The 24379-nt window shown below is 38.3% G+C and overlaps 2 protein-coding genes across 2 annotated transcripts in view; both read right to left on the reverse strand.

Moving 5' to 3' along the window:
• The window catches only part of LOC122144326 (interferon-induced very large GTPase 1-like), a 51018-nt gene extending 47098 nt beyond the window's left edge, over positions 1-3920 (reverse strand). The window contains exon 1 of the mRNA XM_042755151.1: positions 3885-3920. The gene's annotated coding sequence lies outside the window, so the exon portion shown is untranslated. The remainder of the gene's footprint in view (positions 1-3884) is intronic.
• Positions 3921-16293: 12373 nt separating this feature from the next.
• LOC109074690 lies at positions 16294-21146 on the reverse strand. Its single transcript, XM_042755152.1, has 3 exons — positions 20286-21146; positions 16519-20208; positions 16294-16402 (listed from the first exon to the last, which is right to left on the reverse strand). The coding sequence occupies exons 1-2, from the start codon at positions 21144-21146 to the stop codon at positions 16765-16767; spliced, it is 4305 nt and encodes a 1434-aa protein (XP_042611086.1). The 3' UTR covers positions 16294-16402; positions 16519-16764.
• Between the last annotated feature and the right edge of the window lie 3233 nt (positions 21147-24379).

The raw sequence follows: 24379 nt of genomic DNA on the forward strand, positions 1-24379 counted from the left end.
TAATATAATATGTTGTCAATATAATATACTACTGTGTGAATATACATTTTATAGGTCTACATATGAGTACCCAATCTACAGCCAGTGAAGACATCATTTTGGTTTTCCTAATCATTGTAGTTCTACATTCCATTTGATTTTTCTCTGCACACTGAGCATAAACATTCATAACATAACTTTGTTTATGAAGGTTTCCAAATAATGAACAAGTAGGCTACTTTTAATAGCTGTGCACTATTTGAAGCTGTATTTTTTCAATGTATTTGTCTGAAAGTATGTTTTATCTTCTCTTTTAAGGCAGACAGAGGAAATTGGATGAGACTCTTCTAAACATGGTGGTGAAGGATCTGCAGCCCGTCACCATCGTGGAGGATGAGGGATTCAGGGCCTTTGTGAACAAGCTTGATCCAAGCTATGTCCTCCCATCCCGGAAGGTGCTTAAAACAATGGTCAGCGAAAGGTACAACAAAACCAAGGAGAAGACAATGGAGGACCTACAAAAGGCAGAATTTGTTAGCCTTATGGCTGATATGTGGTCCTCTATTAATATGGATGGATATCTTGGTGTAACTTGCCATTACATAACACCAGAGGCAAAAATGGCAACTGTTGTACTGGGTGTAAGGAGGTTTTACCAAACCCACACAGCCCAGCATCTCATGGAGGCTAAAGCCTTGCTAATGGCTGAGTGGGGAATAACCTCCAAAGTTCAGTGCATGGTGACTGACAATGCATCCAACATGATCCTAAGCACCCAGCTACTCCACCTTCGCCATGTCCCATGTTTTGCTCATAATTTAAATTTGATTGTGAAAAAGGCCCTAGATCAAACCCCAGTCATCAATGAAATATGCCAGAAGGCCAGAAAGATAGTGGGGTTGTTCAGATCCAGCTGCAAAGCAAAGGACAAGCTTGTGGAGATGCAGGGCTTGATGGGCAGACCAGCTCTGAAACTGATACAGGAGGTTGAGACGAGATGGAACAGCACATTCGACATACTACAACGTGAGCCAGTTGGTGCTGCACTTTCCAATTTAAACAATGATACTTCTCACCTGACAAGTCTTGAGTATGACATTATTCAACAATCATTGTCACTACAGCAACCATTCAAACTAGCAACAACAGAGATGACAGAGGAACAGGTTCTGCTTCAAAGCTTATACCACTGTACAGGATGTTGCAGCACAAGCTTGCACAGAAAAAAGGAAATGCAACACAGCAATCAACTGTACAATTAGGTAGGCCACAATGACCATACTACCCATGTAATTGGCCATAACTGTCATATTATTGTCATTATTATAAATAATATGATTTTCTCCGGTTTTGGCTCATAGGCTCACATCTGCAAGAAGGTCTGCACTCGAGATGTGGAGGTTATGAGAGTTTTAGAGCCTTGGCACTGGCTACACTGCTGGACCCAAGGTTCAAAAATGTGGCATTTGTTAATCCTGCCAAAGCCCAGGACGCTGAAAAGCACATCACACTGGAGTGTGCGTCGCTGATGCGTTCAAACACAACTCCTGGTGAGCAGTTTCAGTCTATGTTATGTTATGTAATCTGATTCATATAATATATACTTCATATATGCCATCAGTGTAGGATTTGTTACTAATTGCTGGTTTCATTTTTATTCAGAGCCACAAATGTCAACATCAGGCCCATCATCATCATCATCATCAACATCAACACCAGTAGAAAAACTGGACAGTTTATGGGAACTTTTTGATAATCGTATCCATAAAACCCAGATGATACACAATGCTACAGCTAATGCCACAGTGGAAGTGAAAAAATACCTCCATGATGCGTTTTTGCCCAGAACTCATGAACCCCTAATTAACTGGAAAGAGAGAGCAGTAATCTTTCCTCATTTGTATGTCCTTGCTAAAAAATATCTTTGCATGCCAGCAACAAGTGTCCCTTGTGAGAGGATTTTTTTAAAAGGCTGGAGAAATTATCTGTGAAAAACGAAGTAGGCTAAGTCCTTCCACAGCAGAGAAATTAAGATTTTTTAATAAAAATCTCTAAAAAAAGTGAGACATTGTGGCTTGATTTCTTTTATTAATATTCATTCTTCATGACCAAAATAACATTATGCACAGTTAGAAGCCTACAGGTTACAAGCTTCACATATTAGAAAAATACAATAATAATAAAAACAACACTTTTTTTTAATGGCTCGTTGTCAAAATTGTTTCAGATCAACACCTGCAAGTGACCACTAGGTGTCACCGTTGAGACGGGTGTCGGATTGATTCGAAGCCTCGACAAAAAATGAAAAAAACGCCTCAACTCAAAAATTAATCAAACTCACCAACCCTCGATCTACCCAAGTAAAAACCCAAAAGAAACCGTACGCAAAAATAAATCCAAATTTACATCACAAAACAACATCAAAAAACAACAGACAGGCAGGTCAATGTATCGCACGGATAGCATAGCGAGTCCCTTTCTTACAAGACCGGACGCTGGACTGAAGTGAGGTGTGTGCTTTTGTATTAGTCTTGATGAGAGTGCAAATTCCAAACAGGTGTGCAATCAGTGCACAGGTGATGGTGTTCACTGTGATGGTGGCTGAGCCTGTCTGATCTGTGACAAATTCAGTTAAATTTGATTCACAAAGAAATTTCACAAATTAAATTATGTATTTTTAGGATTTTTAAATACTTCTCCAAATGTCTCTAATAGGATTGGCTGCGCTGAAACAGTGGCTCACTTTTGTTTGAAACAGTCTTAACTGATTGTGTCAGTAAATTGGCCAGTGCCACCAAAACTAAAAGTTTTGTTTTATTATTATTTTTATTATTAATATTGTGTAAGCCATACATCAAAATTTAAATGTTTTTCAGCACAGCAGTCATATGCAATTGTATGCAAAGTTCATGTTTTTCTACCGTTCTACACTGACTTCTCAGTATAATAAGAATGTTAGTTTTGTTTTACAAATAGCTTTTTAGTTATAGTTGTTTCATTACTAATGCAGTACCATTGCTAATTTAGCAAACATTACATCATAGATATTTATGGAATATACTGTACATGGTGTCTGACAGATTTTGATCATTAAACTGATAAAAAAAATTTTTTAGGATTTAGGAAGAGTATAAGAATTTCACTGAGAATCAACTGATCTGTTTTGATCATCAAGCTCTGCAGACAAACACACTTTTTTGCACACATGCCAAAACGTGCAATTAAAAAATTCAAGTCGTATAAATCTTGCCAAACAGACCTAAGTGTAGAGGTAAAGCAATATTATATTTACGGTACAGTGTGGCAAACTACATTAACTCTTAACACTAAATAACTTGAAAAGAGATCCATCAGTCAAGTTGTTACAAACTACTCTACTACCTTGCAGAGTTGTGAATTTTATATATATATATATATATATATATATATATATATATATATATATATATATATATATATATATATATATATATATATTTTTTTTTATACGTTTTTCTTGTTAAAAATATTTATTCCAGCCCCCATCACCACCTCAATTTACTGAAAACAGAAAATAAAATTTAGAAAATAAAATTGTGGGTTCAGTAAAAGTTTCAAACCTCCCTGCCTGCTTGGCTATTCTATTTTTTAATGCATGAATATGTAGAACAAAACATGCTGATGTTTTTACAAGAGAACCTGCTCATTCAGAAGATTTCAGTTCTATCAATTTAACATTCATGAAAATTAATTAATTTAATTATAAACCAGATGTGTAATTATTTACATCAATCTTTTAAAATTTGTGTTATCTTAAAATGGCTTTTTTTTCTTATATAAATACCCATGCATTTACAGCATTTACAAAAATAAGTCTAACTATAGTTTTTCCTCGAAATACAGTTATGAAGAAATGAAGGTCAAACCTGAGTAGAAAGTGTCCTTTCTGTTTCATCTCTTCAACTTTAATGAAACATTTCAGCCCAGTGTGCAGCTATTTATAGTTTGTGATGTTAAAATGTTTTGCATTCCTCAAATTGTTAGATGTGGCCCAAGAAAGTGAAAGTATGTACTTTTGCGGAGAAGTCTTCATTAAAAGTTTTATTGAATTTTATTTAACTTTTCATTTAGATAAATTGACTTGCCTGTTTTTCCATCCCAGTCAGTCAGTCAAGATCTGAAGATACGTAAAAAATGAGGAAATACTTCGAAACTATTTTTAAACTTCTTTTATTTTCATCTTTTAAGAGCATCGAAACTCGTAAAAATGAATTTTTGGAATGAAATTAAATTTGTTTGATTGGTCTTATTTTCTTTATATAGGTATTTTTTTTCTAAATGCACATGCCTACAATGTCTTCTCATAGGATAGTTTAGTGCATAATCATAAAAAAATGTTTTTGCTACAAATCTATATTAGGAAAGATACACAAATTAAAGTAAAAAAAAATATTTGTTAAAACAATGTGTTTTATTAGGATACACTTAGAACATTAACATTTTTTTCAACTTTGTTTTCACCTTAAGAACATTTTGTATGTTGTTCTAATATTTTAACTAATAGTTTTTCACTATATTCGTTATACAAATTATTTGAAGGTTAAACTAAGGAAGGTTTACTATTCATAATTGTTGCATTAATCTACTACAACTTTATTTGAGAGGGGTTTTGTGAGTATTTAAAATGTAGGTGTAGTTAAATGTTTAGAATGGAATTTAGATAATAGAACTGGAATTTAGATAGTGATTGATTATCCCAGTCAGTCAGTCAACCACTTTACAAAAAATGTACTTCGAAACTTAAACTTATTTTATTTTCATCTTTTAAGAGCATCGAGTGATTGACTTTGTTTGATTGTCTGTTTTCCATGCCCAGTCAGGATCAGTGCATCAAGACAAATCTGAAGATACGTAAAAAAAAAAAATATTTGAGGAAGGATACACTTCGAAATTAACTTTTTTTCAACTTTTTTTCAACTTCTTTTATTAGTTCATCTTTTAAGAGCATCGAAATAATTCATTAAACTAAACTTTATTTGAAGGGGTTTTGTGAGTATTTAAAATTTTGGAATGGAATTTAAAATTTTAAACCACTTTCAAGTAACTTATTGATGAAGATTTGATTGGAATCTTATTTTCTTTATATAGGTATATATTTTTTCTAAATGCACCATGCCTACAATGTCTTCTCTTAGGATAGTTTAGTGCATAATCATAAAAAAAAAAATGTTTTTGCTACAAATCTATATTAGGAAAGATACACAAATTAAAGTAAAAAAAAAATATTTGTTAAAACAATGTGTTTTATTAGGATACACTTAGAACATTAACATTTTTTTCAACTTTGTTTTCACCTTAAGAACATTTTGTATGTTGTTCTAATATTTTAACTAAATAGTTTTTCACTATATTCGTTATACAAATTATTTGAAGGTTAAACTAAGGAAGGTTTACTATTCATAATTGTTGCATTAATCTACTACAACTTTATTTGAGAGGGGTTTTGTGAGTATTTAAAATGTAGGTGTAGTTAAATGTTTGAATAGAATGGAATTTAGATAATTTAAACCACTTTCAAGTATTTACTTATGAGTGATTGACTTGCCTGTTTTCCATCCCAACCAGTCAGTCAAGATCTGAAGATACTTAAAAAATGAGGAAATACTTCGAAACTATTTTTAAACTTCTTTTATTTTCATCTTTTAAGAGCATCGAAACTCGTAAAAATTAATTTTTGGAATGAAATTAAATTTGTTTAAGTATTTACTTATGAGTGATTGATTTGACTGCCTGTTTTCCATCCCAGTCAGTCAGTCAAGATCTGAAGATACGTAAAAAATGAGGAAATACTTCGAAACTATTTTTAAACTTCTTTTATTTTCATCTTTTAAGAGCATCGAAACTCGTAAAAATTAATTTTTGGAATGAAATTAAATTTGTTTAAGTATTTACTTATGAGTGATTGACTTGCCTGTTTTTCCATCCCAGTCAGTCAGTCAAGATCTGAAGATACATAAAAAATGAGGAAATACTTCGAAACTATTTTTAAACTTCTTTTATTTTCATCTTTTAAGAGCATCGAAACTCGTAAAAATGAATTTTTGGAATGAAATTAAATTTGTTTGATTGGTCTTATTTTCTTTATATAGGTATTTTTTTTCTAAATGCACATGCCTACAATGTCTTCTCTTAGGATAGTTTAGTGCATAATCATAAAAAAATGTTTTTGCTACAAATCTATATTAGGAAAGATACACAAATTAAAGTAAAAAAAAATATTTGTTAAAACAATGTGTTTTATTAGGATACACTTAGAACATTAACATTTTTTTCAACTTTGTTTTCACCTTAAGAAAGTTGTGTATGTTGTTCTAATATTTTAACTAATAGTTTTTCACTATATTCATTATACAAATTATTTGAAGGTTAAACTAAGGAAGGTTTACTATTCATAATTGTTGCATTAATCTACTACAACTTTATTTGAGAGGGGTTTTGTGAGTATTTAAAATGTAGGTGTAGTTAAATGTTTGAATAGAATGGAATTTAGATAATTTAAACCACTTTCAAGTATTTACTTATGAGTGATTGACTTGCCTGTTTTCCATCCCAGTCAGTCAGTCAAGATCTGAAGATACGTAAAAAATGAGGAAATACTTCGAAACTATTTTTAAACTTCTTTTATTTTCATCTTTTAAGAGCATCGAAACTCGTAAAAATTAATTTTTGGAATGAAAATTTAAGAGAAGAATGTTATAAAATGAATCTATTTGTTTTACTTTATAGATTAATAATTTACAATTAGCTTTTTGTTTGTTGCATGTGAATGTCATTTCAACGGACTTTGTTAACCTGTAATAATCACAGAGCTAAATACTGTGCATATCACTTCATATTCTCCAGACAGGACACAAACCTGCAGCATGAGATTATTATATGAGAAAATAATTAGCATAGTGACAAAGATGCAAAAGGATAAAAAAAGACACACACAAACTTAACTTATTGATCATGTGTAAAACTGCATTATCACTTCACATTTAATAGGACTGCATAAACACTATACATAACGATACATGATACACAGTATATATTGCAACATACATTTATATATACTGTATCTCATATGCATATGTTATATCTCACTTTGTGCAAAGGAACATTGACTTGATGAAAATCTCAACAATAAATGTTTGTACAAGAAGACTGCATGCTTCTGTTAATTGTATAGAGCTGCAGTAGCTGAGTCAAACCTGTTTGTATAAACCTCTTGTGTTTAGAATAGCTAAATTATTTAAAAAGTTAGTAAAACCATTTAATCTAAAACAATTTTTTGCAAAACATAACCCATTAGAGTGCCCCATTAGTTTTTATATTTTTGTTAGTTTCTTTCTTTGTTTTCAGTTCTAGCAAAAAGCTTATAATTGGGGAAGTCGTGGCCTAGTGGTTAGAGAGATTGACTCCTAACCCTAAGGTTGTGGGTTCGAGTCTCGGGCCGGCAATACCATGACTGAGGTGCTCTTGAGCAAGGCACTGAACCCCCAACTGCTCCCTGGGCACCACAGCATAAATGATGCCCACTGCTCCAGGTGTGTGTGTTCACTGCTGTGTGTGTGCACTTCGGATGGGTTAAATGCAGAGCACGAATTCTGAGTATGGGTCACCATACTTGGCTGTTTTAATGTCACATTCAGACATCATTATTGACATGCACATTTGAAATAGCTTACTGCACAAACCCCCAAGCAAGCCATTGCATTAAAAGGGCACTATCCACATTATCCATTAATTTTGTGGACATTTCCGTTAACCCAACACAACACAATGAAGTGCAAACTTCAAAATACAGGTAAAACACCTGTAAATCAAGATGGATAAATCCTTCAAATTAATACAGAACTATTTTAGAACTTTTTTATATACAGTGTACACTTGAAGTGTGGATTCTTTGCTTGTTACATCTGTGTAGATTAGGATTTGTTTGTCAAGGATACTGGTTATTGCTTTTATTGGATTGTTTTACAATAAGTGCAAAGCTCATCTTGTTGGCTGAGGCTATATACACTAACCCCGCCCATCAATGTCTGTTGGAATCCCGTCAAACAGCAACAGTGGACTAGGGCAAAAGGCAACAACTTTTGATGCAGTCTGCCTTTTGCCAAACTTGTTCGTCTCCCTTTTCCCATCACATATAGATATGAAGTGCATTTATTTTAAATAAATGGAGGAAATATTCAAAAAGTGCAAAAAAGTGCCTCATGCATTGACACCGAGCCCAACCCCAAAACAAAACAAAACAAAAAAACTCAAGATGTATGGGAAAGTCTTATGGAGGTTGAGCACCCACCACAGGCAGAAACATTGGTGTCTATGGTCTCACGGGTATTACAATAACAAAGACTTTATCTGGTAGGTTTAGGGGTAGGTTGTAAGGATGGCTTTATAAGTATAAGGTGACATCCAATAATTTGAATAGCCTAAATATGATATTTTACACTGTATGTTGTTGTTATTGTAAACGATTTTACAAGGTACTGCAATACTAATGTGTAAATATATGCCATTTTTGTACTAAGTAGCCTATAAATAGCATCTAACTACTACATTTATTGCAAATAAAATACTGCTATTTTTACATGTAGTGTAAATAGAATCCATTTCTGTTTGCACTTAGTGCATTTACTTTTCTTTTCTTTTTTCTTTTTAAGGAGACAATTTATCTTACCTTAGCATTTAATATAATTATTATCCCTGGTAGACTCCTGAAAACAAAAAAGTTTCTGTATATTTAATAAGGAACTGTGTCATAGTTTCTTATCACTGAAAATAATGACAAAGAAGAATGACTTGGAAAACTGTACCAAGTCTGTACCAAAAAACTTGCGTCCTTAAAGGGAGGGGCTGTCTAACTAATACATGAAAATAGGCCTTGTTGTCTTGTTTGAGAAATTTATTATTTTACTGTGTTCCTTGAGGTTTACTTAATGTCAATAAAAAAAACTAATAAATATATGGAAAAATTATTTTCAACCCTCATTCTGACCCTCTCTCTAAAATGAACTGTTTTAAGGGGCGTGTCCTTAAAGGCTTGTCAGTAATAGGTCACTGTTATGATTTGCTAACGTCATTGGATTGGAAACAGTATCAACACCTCCTTGCTATTGCATTCGATTGTTTTGACAACATGATAAAAAATAAAACGGTAATTTCTTGTCAAGGCATTATGAAATCATCAACTTACAATGTGATGCAACTGCAGTCAGATCTAGTTCTGCTTCATCTGTCAACAAATGTTTCCTTGTGAACTCCCTGTGACACTGTGCCTCGTTTACAAAACAACATGTTCCAATCAATCCTCTGACATGATCGAGGATGCCATTAAAAATAAATTATCCACTTGTTCCTTACGCTGGGATCCTTTTGATATCTGTACAAAGATGTGAACCAGCTGTTTAAACCAAAGGCGTCAAAGCAAACATTTCTTCACTCCATTTGTCCTGACGACCTTGCACTTTAGATCCAAACAAGCCATTTTTGGAGCTTGATTAAAGCTGCAGTCCATATGTTTTGCCTCTTTGTCGCGATTTCTGTTTGAAACCTGCAATTGTAGTTATTTGTGGAATTATTTTCTTTACGTGGGTTGTTTTCCGGCGAGGCTCCAGCTCGGGTATAGGTGAGAGTCTTTTGGAAATTCAGAACCACAAAACTCAATATGTCTCTGATCCCACTGGTAACAATTCCACATGTGACATTACTCTGCCCGGTAACTCAGTCTTTGGTTATCTCCAGCCAATTGATGAGGTACTGGAGGCTGAACTGCCAGAAAAGACAAAGTGTAGTGTAAGGGTCCAGGGCGTGACTGGTTCGGCTACTGAAGAAAACTTGTCACTGTGGCATCCACCTGTAGACCTCAGCCATTTGAATAAGGACCAGTAGGCAGTGGTCAGGAAAATGCTGTATGAAGAGTCTTCAGCCTTTGCCCATGATGGAAGTGAAATCGGCTGCATCGCAAGTCTGCAAATGTCAATCAACCTCAGAGATGACATACCAGTGCAACATGAATATTCATCAGTTCCTAAGACTTTGTTCAAAGAAGTCAAGGACTACATTCAAGATCTACTCGCAAAAGGTTGGATTGTGAAGTCTAAGTCCCCTTATTCTGCCTCAGTGGTCTGTGTGAGAAAGAAGGATGGCTCGCATGGTCTGTGTATCGGTTATCAACTTCTCAATAAAAAGATTGTACCAGATAGGCACCCTCTGCCAAGAATTCAAGACTTGATTGACACTCTTGGGAGATACAAATGGTTCCGCATTCTTGACCAGGGGAAAGCTTACCATCAGGGCTTTATACCCGAAGGGTCCAGGCTTATGATGGCCTTTAAAACACCCTGGGGGCTTTATGAGTGGGTGAGAATTCCGTTTGGCCTGTCTAATGCACCTGCTGCATTCCAGCGCAGCATGGAGGAAATGCATGACTCCCTCAGGGATGAATGTTGCATTCCATATCTTGATGACGTGCTATGCTATGCCAAGTCTTTTGAGGAACATGTGGAAGGAATTTTCAAAGTCATTCAAGCCCTCCAACATCATGGGGTCAAGCTCATGCCTGAGAAGTGTGAGCTCTTCCACCATGAGGTTCGATATGTTGGTCGCCTTGTATCCGACAAAGGTGTGCGAATAGATCCCAAAGATCTTGAAGCAGTTCGGTCACTCAAAAACCACATTCCATAGACAATCGTTGATGTAAGGAAACTCCTTGGTTTCCTAAGCTACCATCATTCTTTTATCCAAGATTTTCCATGTATAGCCAAGCCAAGCCATGAACTACTCCAAACAAAACCAGGAGTGGCACCAGTTCAGTCCAGTCAAAGGAAGATCCAAGGTCCACAACTGTCTTCCCGACTCCTGTAGAGAGGAAAATCGAACATCAGAGAACACTTGAAACACTGATTGACATGTTAATGAAACCACCAGTTTTGGCTTACCCAGACTTCAACCTACCATTCACACTTCACACTGATGCATCAGAAAAGGATCTCGGTGCTATCCTCTACCAGAATCAGGATGGGAAGTTGAGAGTCATCCGATATGCCTCTAGAACACTTTCACCAGCTGAAAGGAATTACCGACTACACAGTGGTAAACTTGAATTTCTTGCATTGAAATGGGCTGTGTGAGAGAAATTTAGGGACTACCTATTCTATGCCCCATACTTCACTATCTATACAGACAATAATCCTTTGACCTATGTCATAAGCACAGCAAAACTGAATGCAGCCGGCCATCTCTTGGTGGGAGAATTATCTGACTAAAGTTTTGATATCAGATAACGGCCTGGTAAAATAAATATTGATGCTGACACACTTTCGTGCATTCCCCTTGATATGGAGAAGTATCTCACAGAGTGCACAGAGGACCTGTCACCAGAAATTGTGCAAGCAGTCTGGGATGGGACTCATGTGGCTAAAAAGAAGGATGTAGCTTTGATCGCGGCACTCAGCATCTCCTCCATAGACACTGACCAACCATCCCAATGTTCACTGTTGCCAAAAATAAGTAAAGCTGAACTCTCCAGAGCTCAAAGGGAAGACCCAGTGATCTCAAAGATAGTTAAGATGAAAGAGAATGTCAAGGTACCTGATGAGGACACGAAGAAAGAAGTGACTGGAGCTGCCAGGAAACTTCTTTATGAATGGAACAAACTACTTTTTGGAGGATGGATGTCTTTACAGGCAGACTAATGAGAGGAAACAACTTGTTCTCCCAGCTCAGTACAAGCAACTTGCTTTGGAATACTTGCATGATAATATAGGACATGAACGAGCACTTCACCTGATGAGACAAAGATTCTGTTGGCCATTTATGAAAAGGGAAGTAGAGGAGTACATCACAAGGAAGTGCTCATGCATCAAGAATAAAAAAAACGTGACCCATGTGCACCAATGGTGTAGTATAACCTCCAACTCACCTCTTGAACTTGTTTGTATTGACTACTTACATTTAGAACCAAGCCATGGGGTAGGTATGAATACATACTGGTTGTTATAGACCACTTTACTCGATTTGCTCAAGCTTACCCAACGAAAAAAAAAATCTGGCAGGACTGCAGCTGAGCGTCTTTTCAATGACTACATCCCTCGCTTTGGCTACCCTGGAAAGCTACACCATAACCAGGGAAGGGAGTTTGAGAATGAGCTTTTCCGAAATCTTCGACAGCTTGCTGGAGAACACCATTCAAGAACATCTCCTTACCACCCTCAAAGTAACCCAGCTGAGAGATTCAACCGGACTCTCCTTCAAATGCTTCGGACGTTGGAACGACAAAGAAAAGACAATGTGGAAAGATCATCTCCCACAGATCATACATGCGTATAACTGCATGCGCCATGAGTCCACTGGGTATTCCCCATTCTATTTGTTGTATGGATGCCAACCCTGCCTTTCTGTTGACTTGATATTTGGATTGGTTGAAGAGGGCGAGGGAGTGACCCACAAGGGTTTTGTTGACCAGTGGGCTAGAAGGATGGCAGAGGCCTACCAAATAGCAAATGAGAACAGCGGACAAGCAAGTACACAGGGTAAAGCTCAGTATGATGTGAAAGTCAAAGGTGTGGTCCTAAAGCCAGGAGACAGAGTTCTTGTCAGAAACCTCAGAGATCATGGAGGGCCAGGAAAATCAGATCATACTGGGAGAAGACCATTTATGTGGTAAAGGAACAAGTTTCAGACAATCCTATGTATGTAGAAAGTCCTAAGAGTGGAAATAAGAAAGGAACAAGAACTTTAGTCCAAAATTTGCTGTTATTGGTATACAACTTACCTGTGGAGTCACCGCCACATCCAAGGAAACTTGCAAAACAAAGACAAAACAGACAGTGCAACAGAGAGACAGAGAACAAAGAATCTCTTTGCCACAATGATACAACTGATTCAGATGAATTTAACACTGGAGAATACTGGCTGAGAATCCCTGCAAGTTGGACTGAGCAAAGGAGAGAGAATACTTAACAGCAGGGCCTAGGGTTAGTCCAGGAGAATCCTCTTGTTGACACAGCAAAATCAGCACCTGAAAGAGAAGACAAAAATAGAACGCGAGTATCACTGAGAATAAGTGACAACCCGGAGGAGAGTCAACCACCAGATGAACTTATCCCAGATCCAATCCCATCATCAGAGACAGATGCAGATAAAAAAAATGGATGCATATAGTTTGATGAAGCCACAGGTCATCCAGCAGAAGAAACTCATCCTGAGCTGAGACAGTCTACCAGAGATAGGAGGCAGAGACAGATGTTTACATATGAAGCACTTGGTCAGCCAGTATTACAACCACACACAACAGTTAACACTGTAGGTGTTTACAGGCACCAGCTTTGCCCATATGGTGTTATTCACCATACTACCCTTCACAAACACCAACATACTTACCTCCATTTTACATATCCCTATCTGAACCTTTATTGCCATACCAGATGTTTACTTCATTTACTTACCCTTTATGTGCTTACTGAAAGACAATAAGTAATCTAAGAGTTTATGAGTTTAACGAAAGTTGCAAGTTATCATTTTCATTGTTCTGGAGTGTGTGACCCCACCCACATTGAATTTGGGTCACAAGAATGTTGTGGTATTTGTATATACTGTATATTAGTTGTTTTTGCACAGGTGTAGTGTTTACATGTACAGATGGTAGACATCCAAAATGAGTAATGCCGCCGCGGCGTTAACTGCAAATCAGTCGCGTGTTAAAATCATTCGCGAAACTACCGCCAGGTGGCGCAAAGGGACGGATTGCGAAATGAATGTAATTGTACAACAATAAAAACAACAATAACATTATAATATACATTATAACATCCTTAAAAGCCATTAAAAATAGGATAGTCTTAAGGCTACAGTCTATTCATCAAAAAAAAAAAAAAAAAAAAAACTTTACACAAAGGCTCTTATGCATGCTATTGTTTTTAAACAGTCATTATATATATATATATATATATATATATATATATATATATATATATATATATATATATATATATATATACGGATTAAAATGTTTTCATTTCGGTTCATTCTTCGTTTAAAAATAATAATAATAATAATAATAATAATAATCTTCAGGTTCCATTTGCACAGCGAAATGAGAACAGTCCAGCATTTACAAATAATTATTTGTTACGACCTCTCATCAAAATATCAGCTCAGAGGGAAGAGAGCTACGTAGCATAAACAAGAACGAATAAATAGCGAAGTCGCTCAAATCTGTTTATTCACTCACTCCCAACAGACGTCACAATACTAACGAACATACCAACCCAGGAACGAAATTATACAGAACAGACAACAACGAAGAAAACTAAATACAAATAAAGAAACGCTTGTTTGCTGGCTGGCCCACAAGATCTGTCCATCTCCTTTCTCCTCCTCGTTGACGTTTATACCGTATCAATCAGCCACTCAAATCACGAACAGGTGCGTCCACCTAAGAGAGAGATAGAGCACGTACACGCTCCAAAAGGATAGCGCAACGCCAATAAAAACAAGGGAGGGACAAAACAAAGAAAACAGACGGACCAAGCCACCGACCGTAACATTCTTATTAACTCTGTTATTATTCTTGATTTTTCAAACTGCTAACAAGTTGCATTTTTGAATTATGCCTTTACTGTGTGACCAATAATTGTGAATTGTGACTTTGATCGCGCTGGTACCTCACGCGCACATATTCATTGGAAACAGCAGTCGTTCACCAGCCATGCGGCGCGAGCAGCGGGCCACTTTGGCATAATTTTGCTAATTATGATTTTTTTTTTCGTCGATACTGAAACACGTGTGAAATCCAAAGCCTATTTTACCTAATGAATAAGAGTTCAGCTTCAAATGGGCAACATGTTTGGATTTGTCCCGAATGAGAGAGATAAGCCCAGCCTTATGTATCGCTTTAAATTATTTTTAATTATTATTATTTTTGTTGTTGTTTATAAGCCTATATTATTATATAGCCTGCTGCAATTATATTTATCCATTAGAATTATATATTTGTAATTCTTGTTCTGTTCTGATCATTTTTTTAAATTTAAAGGATTTGTTGTAAAGTGAAGGGAACTAAAAATGTCCTGTTGGTACATTAGCCTATAGCATTATTAGGCCTGCCGTTATTATTTCTGAATGTAATAAAATGCAACTCTCACAAATGTAATTTATTTTTTAGCGGGTTTTCGTGTATGTTTTTATCCAGCTTTATTTTTCCATTGCATCTAAAAATTACTTTGTGCACCACATTCACTTCGTGAACAAACAAATATAACTTCAGATCTGCCTCCTGCGATGCCCAGCTGTGGACGATTTCAAAATGTTTGATATAAAGGTTGCTGTCACTTTATATAGGAATTGTTCATTTAAAAAAAAAAAAAAATCAAATTATATTGTTAGTTTTATGCTAACATACACTCAAGTCTTCGGATACTATACAAGATACAAGTTCATTTAGGCTAGCATGCACTGTGACATTTTACCGTTTCAACTTATAAACTCCTTGAGATTTTAAAGTCAGTTTAATAGTATTGAAATTCAAGTTGAATCTCGAAAAAAAAATTTTTATTAAATTATTTCTATGAATTAATAAGTTAGCATGACTTTTTCATCATAGCATTTTTTACGAGCTGTATTAGTTTTCTGAAACCAAGCACCCACTTTTTTCTTTTTTAAATCTATGAATCGCTCGCATATCTCCTACAACCTACAAATAAGGGCTAATAGAGGCTCTTTCTTTAATTATTTATTTATAATGTTTATTCTTGAAGAAAATAAGCCTTTATTCTTTAATAAAATAAGGGATCCAAATATTTGTAATGTAAAATACTATAGGCCTATATCTGCCTGCAGTTAAAAAGTTATATTTGTTTTTATTCATCCATTTATGCTACAATTAGCCTATTCTAAAAATAAAAATAAATAATGTCATAAAAAATCCCATCGGTCTGAATAAATTTTACCATTATAGAATTTGGGTAGTAATTTAGGAGGTTAAAATACAGTGAAATTACAAATGGCATGGGATTTTAAAGCATGACAACTGAAGGTCTGTGAAACATTTGATGCATTTTTTTAAACAATGGCACTTAAAGTTTTCAACTAAAATATTACTATTTCAACCATATAGCCTGTGAATAAATAAATAAAATGCATACTTTTCAGTGAAAGAACACTGAGAGTGTAGGTTGCTTCTGGTGTTTGGATTTGTTTTTTGTTTTTTTTTTACTCTAAACATAAAACCATTAACTTACAATGATATACGTCTTCCTTCAGGCAGACTGAATGTTTTCTATACTTTTCTCATCTAACATGAAACAGCAAGCTAAACTCGTTCCTTCAAAAAGTTTTCCTCCAATGAACAGGCGATGTGTTGTACTTGGCAGGTAATTTTAATGAAGAAAAGGTAAAACTGAAATAACAAACACATAACAAATACAGATTAGTAAACAAAAATATATTCAGCACAAAACAAATAATATATTACTCCTTAATTGGGTCTCAAGTTATTAAATTAAATATACTCACTGACGATGCCCCATGAACAAACAAAGACGGATGGATAGAGATGGCATTAACTACAACATGTACTTCTTCAACATGACTGCAACAATAGCACAACAGGAAATGATCTCACTCACAGGAAATCTAAATTACAAAATAAAACACACACCTTCAAAATAAAGGCATTCTACATTAAACAGTCTCTTGTAACTTTCTTAATTACACCACACTCCCCGCCTGGCATCTGTAAGAGGCCATATATACTTTAACCTAAACAACCTCTGACTCCAAGAGTAGAACGACCTCAGAGACTGGTCTTAGGTAAGTCCTGGGGGGTTGGTGGGAGGCCACCTTTACTTCCACCTTCCTAACCAGCCCATCATCACTCTGAAAGGCCTTTGCTATTACTCCCATTGACCATTCATGCCTTCTTGCTTGTTTGTCCTTTAGCAGCACTATGTCTCCATCCTTGAGATTTGGCTTTTTGGTATGCCACTTTTGTCTGATCTGAAGTGTATTCAAGTACTCCAGCCTCCATCTTGCCCAGAACGTGTCTGCTAATGCCTGAACTTTCTTCCATGCATGTTTCAATAGATTGGCATCCGAGAAGTTCCCAGAAGGCACTGGTGGAGTCCCAATCTTCTGCGTAAGCAGCATTGCTGGAGTGAGTATAAGAGGCGCTTCCGGGTCTGAGGAGACTGGTATCAATGGCCTAGAGTTAATTATGGCCATGACCTCTGCCATCAATGTGCACAGGACCTCATGGGTAATCTTCGACCTCCCTTCTTGGAGCAACATTGAATCCAGGATACGCCATGCCGTTCCTATCATGCGCTCCCAACTGCCTCCCATGTTAGACGCATGCGGGGGGTTAAAGACCCATGTGCACTTTTGACTGAGTAGGTATACATTGACACTGTCCTCTTGAGCGTCTGGGGCAAGCTTTAACTCGTTGGTAGCCCCAACAAAATTTGTCCCGCGATCTGACCTAATCTGCTTTGCTGGTCCCCTGATCGAGAAAAACCTGCGGAGGGCATTTATGCAGCTTGAAGCAGTCATCGACTCAATCACCTCCAAATGGACAGCTCTAGTGGACATACAAGTGAACAATATCGCCCACCTCTTGCTGTTAGCAATTCCACCTCTGGTCCGACGTGCCACGACTTCCCAAGGCCCAAACACGTCCAGCCCTACATAGGTAAATGGAGGCTCTTGCTGCAGGCGCTCTGGGGGGAGGTCCACCATCTGCTGCTGTTCCGACCTGCCACGCAATTTTCTGCACGTCACACATTTGTAGATAAGGCTGTTGATGGCTCGTTTTGCTCCCACTATCCATAGGCCACTTCCACGCACAGCGCCTTCTGTGAAGTGCCTTCCCTGGTGTTTAACCTGTTCGTGGTGATGGCGAATAAGTAACACAGCAAGATGATGCTTGCCGGGGATAAGGATGGGATGAGTCTCATCTGCAGGTAGGTTTGAATGGGTAATGCGTCCTCCTACACGTAGCAGACCCTCTTTGTCCCTCACAGGATGTAACTTCTTTAGAGGACTACTCCCAGGTAAGTCTTGTTTGCTTTCAAAGCATGTCATCTCTTCTGCGTAAACCTCGCATTGCACACTCTTTATGATGACGTGTTCTGCCTCAGTTAACTCAGCACTTGTAATGCCTTTCTTGCAGTAGTGCCATCCAACACATTCTGCGTCATGTGCTGGTTTGTGTAGGCTTCGTGCCACATGTAACAGTCGAGCTACAGCTCTTGTCAGTCGACTCCATGACGAAAAGCGTTCAAAACGCTTGGTGTCCAGTCGTTCTCCTAAGACCTTTGTCGAAAGCGCTGTGACCTTTGGGCGAAGTTCCACATCTGAGTCTGGATTGACCAGTTCAAAGGCCATAATGTCCATTGATGACTCCTCAGGTTCCAATAAAAATCTTGGTCCCGTCAACCAACTGCTTCCTTGCAACTGACTTGCAGCCACAGATCTTGAACCGAGATCGGCAGGATTGTTTTCGGTGGCTACATATCTCCACTGACCCGGATGGCTGGACTGTCTGATGCGCTGCACGCGATTATTCACATATACGTAGAACCTTCGAGATTCATTAGTTATATATCCCAACACAACCTTACTGTCCGTGAAGAATGTGATCCTATCCAACATAAGCCCTATCTCCTCTCTGATCTGGTCCGCAATTTCTGTGGCCAACACTGCAGCGCAGAGTTCTAGTCTCGGGATGGTAAGCTCTGCCAAAGGTGCTAGTTTGGCCTTGCCGAGTACGAAACTGACTTCTGTATGACCTTCGTCAGTTTCCACCTTTAAGTAGGCAACTGCTGCAATTGCCTTTACAGAGGCGTCAGAAAAGACGCATAGCTCTGTAGCTTTGGCCCTGGTCAGTGAACATGTAGAATAGGTGCGACTGATGTTCAGATGATTAAGACCTTGCAGTGAGTCCTGCCACCGTTGCCACTTATCAAATTTCTCCGGAGGCAGGGGACTGTCCCAATCTGTACCTTGAGACACTAGTTCTCGTAGAAGGAGCCTGCCCTCGACCATCACAGGCGCCAGGAAGCCCAAAGGATCAAACACGCTGTTGATGGTCGAGAGCACCCCTCTGCGCGTGAAGGGTTTCTGGGGCTCTGGAATGTTAAAGGTGAATGTATCCCTTGTCCTATCCCAGGCTACACCCAGACTGCGCTGGATGGGTAAGTCGTCAACTGCAAGGTCCAGAGTCTCCAGACCCCTGGCTCGATCTTCTTTAGGAAAGGCATTTATAACATCGACCTTGTTTGATGTGATCTTGTGGAGCTTTATGTTGTAACCTGCCAGCAGATTTTGGGCTCTCTTTAGAACATCAACTGCTTCAGCCTCAGTCGCAAAAGACCGCAAGGCGTCATCCACATAGAAGTCTTTCTTAATGAATTCACAACATCCGAAATCCTTCTCTCCCTCCTGTGCAGCTCTCCTCAACCCGTAGGTTGCAACAGCAGGTGATGGGGAGTTTCCAAACACGTGGACCCTCATCCGGTAATCCACCACTTCACTTTCAGGGTTGTTGTCCTTGAACCACAGGAAGCGCAAAACATCTCGATGCTCTTCCTGGACCAGAAAGCAATAAAACATTTGCCTAAAGTCTGCAGTTATGGCTACTGGTTCCTTCCTGAACCTAAGAAGAACTCCCAGAAGGCTATTGTTGAGATTGGGCCCCTGAAGCAAGACCTCATTCAGTGAGACACCCTCAAAGCGAGCACTTGAGTCAAAAACAACCCTGATTTTACCGGGCTTGTGTGGGTGGTAGACTCCAAAAATGGGAAGGTACCACACCTCCCTTCCTTCTGATGGTGGTGCCAACTCTGCATGGTTGTTATCCAAAATCCCTTGCATAAACTCCAGGAAGTCTTCCTTCATGCTGGGTCTCTTCTGGAAAGCTCGCTGCAATGACATAAGCCGTTGGTGTGCCTGCTGCCTGTTGTTAGGGAGCGGCCTCCTTGGGTTTCCGAAGGGCAAGGGTGCCTCCCAGCTGCCACTTTCATCCTTAACAAACCCCTTGTCCATTAGCTGTAGGAAGGTCAAGTCGTCGATAGAAGGTGCCAACTGATTATCTTTTTCAGTCCTTTGGAAGACTGTTGCACCAAGGAGGTTCTCTTGCTGCTCCAGAGAATGAGACCAAGGTAAGGAGATGTTCTGATGAAGAGGCTGACTTAAATCCTCCTTAACCTTGACAAGGTTCTCACAAGGAAGCATATAACTGGGACGGCCATTGTCCATAATACATGTTTTTTAAATGTGTTTACTTCTGTAGGGGTGTGGGCTCCACCCAGGCAGACGTCACCGACAATGACCCAGCCGAGATCGTGCTTCTGGGCAAATGGAGCATTGTCTGGGCCATTAAACTGCCGACGAACCTTGTGGACCTGGAGAATGTCCCTCCCTAATAGGAGCAAGATGTCTGCAGCGTCATCGAGAGCAGGTATTTGGTCAACCATAGCTCGCATGTGGCTGTGGCGGTACGCCGCTTCTGGGGTTGGGATTTCTGCTCGGCTGTTTGGGACATTATTACACTCTATTAGAGTTGGAAGGGCGATACTTAGCTCTCCTGTGAGTGGCTCAACCATGAAACCATGAGCTCTTCTACCGGTCACCTTGACCACTCCAGCACACGTAGTCAGGATGTATGGAATTCGTGGTCCTTGTATTCGGAAGGCGTCAAAGAATTCTGTCTTGGCCAATGAGACGTTACTCTGATCATCTAAGATCACGTACATCCTTTTACTCTTCTCTGGATGACCTTCAGGATAAACATTAACCAGACATATCTTCGAGCACGACTTTCCTCTGAAGTATTTACCACAAACTTGTGTACACAGTGGTTTAGCCGCTAGGTTTTGTTCATCATTGGGTGTGGTAACTGGCTCCCCGCCATGAACCTTAGAAGAGCTCTTTTCTTTAGAATCTTTTTGCTCCTTATAAGATATCAGATCCTTTGACTCTCTTGGAGCAGGGCCAAAGTGCATAGCGGCCACATGACGTTCACTTCCGCACTCTGCGCATTTGATAAAAGCGCCACAGTCCTTGGCCTGATGGGAGACTGAAGCACAGCAGCGAAAACACACTCCCTTATCCCTTAGGAATTTCTTCCTGTCATCCAAGAGCATAGCTCGAAAGCTCTTGCACTTCTTAAGTGCGTGTGGTTTTTTTATGTATGGGGCATAGCATGTTCACGTCTTCTGTTTGGTTCCCCTCTCTATCTGTAGTCGTTTCCTTGTTGCTCACACTTGTCTTGTGAACAGAAACAGGATTCTTGTAATTGAGATTCCCCATTCTCTCCTTTCTCAGAGCTGGTGCAACTGTATTGGTCACATAAAAACTTGGATCGTTTCTTGCCCTGGCTTGTCTCCTTATGAATTCAGAGAAGACTGAAAAGGGTGGGAAATGTACCCTGTGATCTTCCTTATATTTTGATCCTACTGTCATCCATTTATCCTGTAAATGGAAGGGCAATTTTTCAACAATGGAACTTACGCCTCTTGCCGTGTCCAGATAGGCTAATCCTTGGAGATAACCATCTTCCTTAGCAGCTTCAAGTTCACATAGTAAATCCCCAAGTTCTCGAAGTCTGTGGTTATCACGGTTGCCTATTCTTGGGAAGTTGTCCAGTTTTGCGAACAAAGCCTTCTCTATGGCTTCTGGAGCTCCATAAAGTTCATCCAGTCTTTCCCAAATGAGGTTGAGACCCACCAATGGTTGACGGACGTTGGCAGCCTTCATCCTGCGAGCTTGATAACTTGATTCGGGACCTAGCCATTTTATAAGCAGATCAATTTGTTCATGGGCAGAGATGTCAAGTCCCTTCACGACACTTATAAATGTTGACTTCCAGCCAAGGAAGTTTTCTGGCCGATCATCAAATTTGGTCAACCCCCCTGAAACCAGCTGACTTCTTATTAAGAACTTAGCCAAGTCTGATGTGTTGCTATTTAGGTCATGGCTAGGAGAGGGATCAGGATTATAGTGGCTGAACACTTGCTGCTTTTTATGATCAGAAGTATCAACTTGTTGCCTTTTTCTTCAACCTGGATTTTTTGATGTATGCTTTGGAATTGCTGACTGGAACGCTGCTGGCTATCTAGCTTAGGGGTATGTTGGTAGCTATCTGGCTGACATAACTCAGAGTAATGGAGATGTGCCTGACGTGGGCTTGAGTGTTTTGGCATCTCACAATCTCCATAAGAGTGGTGTGGTTTAAGACTGAGGGACTCAAATGCCTTACAAATGGATCCGCGTTCTTCATCCAAAGTTAACAGGGCAGATGGCCTCTGTTGGCTTATATCAAACTGCTCATCTGGGTGAGAATCATCCCTTCGTGAGTGCCTTTCCACATATTCACTCACTTTGTCTTGTGGACTTTGCGATGGTAATGACTCAATGTCCCGCTGGCTCCCATGAGAGCTTAATTCGACAGCAGCATTTTCCATGACAATGGCCTTCGCTATAGCTGCCTCTGCTTCTGCTTCCTGCTTGAGCGCATCTAATTCTGCCTCTAGACGAGCTTTTTCGATTTTAATGTTCATTTCCTTTCTGATGAAGGAGGCTCTGGCTTTTGCTGCTTCCGCCTCTGCCCGTGCCGTAGCAGCAGCCACGTTGACCATAGATAGTTGAGAACGCGTAGATCGACGTGCACTAGCTGATGTGTGTGATTTTGCATCAGTGTTCTTCTTATTGTCTTGTATTTTTGGGGTCTCATTCATTGAAACTTGAGACTGAGGTTCTTTCTCTGAATCCATCTTCTTCTCAGAGGACGTCATTTTACTATACTGTTCTCATCTAACATGAAACAGCAAGCTAAACTCGTTCCTTCAAAAAGTTTTCCTCCAATGAACAGGCGATGTGTTGTACTTGGCAGGTAATTTTAATGAAGAAAAGGTAAAACTGAAATAACAAAACACATAACAAATACAGATAAGTAAACAAAAATATATTCAGCACAAAACAAATAATATATTACTCCTTAATTGGGTCTTAAGTTATTAAATTAAATATACTCACTGACGATGCCCCCATGAACAAACAAAGACGGATGGATAGAGATGGCATTAACTACAACATGTACTTCTTCAACATGACTGCAACAACAGCACAACAGGAAATGATCTCACTAACAGGAAATCTAAATTACAAAATAAAACACACACCTTCAAAATAAAGGCATTCTACATTAAACAGTCTCTTGTAACTTTCTTAATTACACCACAGACCTCTTGGGTGATATTGCTATATCTGATACTAAATTAAATTATCTAAGCTTTAATTTTTGGTACACAATATTTTTGTTATACATTGAACAATTTTATCAACATGTATATGTTCTATATCCCATGATCCTACAGAGGATAAGAGGTATGGAGAATGGATCAACTAATCAAACATAAAGACCGCCTAGTTAAATGTTTAGCCATGTCACTACTGATTTTTGAACTAATCAATCATGTTACCAACCTTACAGCCCTTATTGTGAATTTTACTGACACTAGTAGGGTCGCTTTGTGAAAACATCTAAATGGTTAATTACAAATCATTTTGGCCTGAAAAGGTAAACAGGTGTTTTGGGTCTCGAGAGACTAGTGTAAATTGACTCAGGTCTCAGGGGACTAGCATAAATTGACGGACAGCGCCATCTGCTGTTTTTGGAAAAGATAGTTGCTCAATTGCATTTGTGAAAAAATCTGCTTTTACGCATGTGGGAATATCTGCCTGCATGCATTTGTGAGAAAATTCAAGCCAAGTTTCCTCACAAATGAGTCTCACAGTTGTAACGCACACTACATATATTTGTCCATACCTCTACATTTTCTCTCAAATAGAGTTTTGCATTTGCAAATCACTTTGCGTTTGTTTCAAAGTCGAGTTTTTACTTGCAAAGCAGATTTTGTTTATTTACAATACGCTGGATTTGTTTGATGAATATTGTCACAAAATTCGCTCCATACAATTGGTTAAAACTAGATTGCTATTCAAGTAAATACAACTTAGAAATTCCAAGTTGCAGGAAATGTTACTTGATTTAGCTAAACTTAAATGAGTTGTTTGAAATATGCACATAGTATATTGTACTTAATCATTTAGTTGTTGAAAATAGTGATTCTGAGTTACAAGAACTTGAGTGTAACTTTTCAACACTAAATAAACCTTTGTTAGTACAAATTACTATTCTTATTTCACTTTACTTGTTTTTTTCAAGGCAATCGGTTTGCATGCTTTTTTTAAAATAACTAATTAGAATTTACAGTGCAGACAACTTCCCTGCCCAGTGAACACTAGTGAGATCAACTCAGAACACTGTAGCTGTAAGAAAGTACTGTTATTATAGTTACTATACTGTACTACACTG

The sequence above is a fragment of the Cyprinus carpio genome, unplaced genomic scaffold, assembly GCF_018340385.1.
Source record: "Cyprinus carpio isolate SPL01 unplaced genomic scaffold, ASM1834038v1 S000006643, whole genome shotgun sequence".
Classification (NCBI taxonomy): Eukaryota; Metazoa; Chordata; class Actinopteri; order Cypriniformes; family Cyprinidae; genus Cyprinus; species Cyprinus carpio.

Coding starts and splice junctions, on each gene's coding strand:
- LOC109074690 (XM_042755152.1), bottom strand. CDS start 21,146: ATGCTCTTGGATGACAGGAAGAAATTCCTAAGGGATAAGGGAGTGTGT. Junction 20,209..20,285: donor GAGCCCACACCCCTACAGAA/GTAAACACATTT, acceptor AACCTTGTCAAG/GTTAAGGAGGATTTAAGTCA.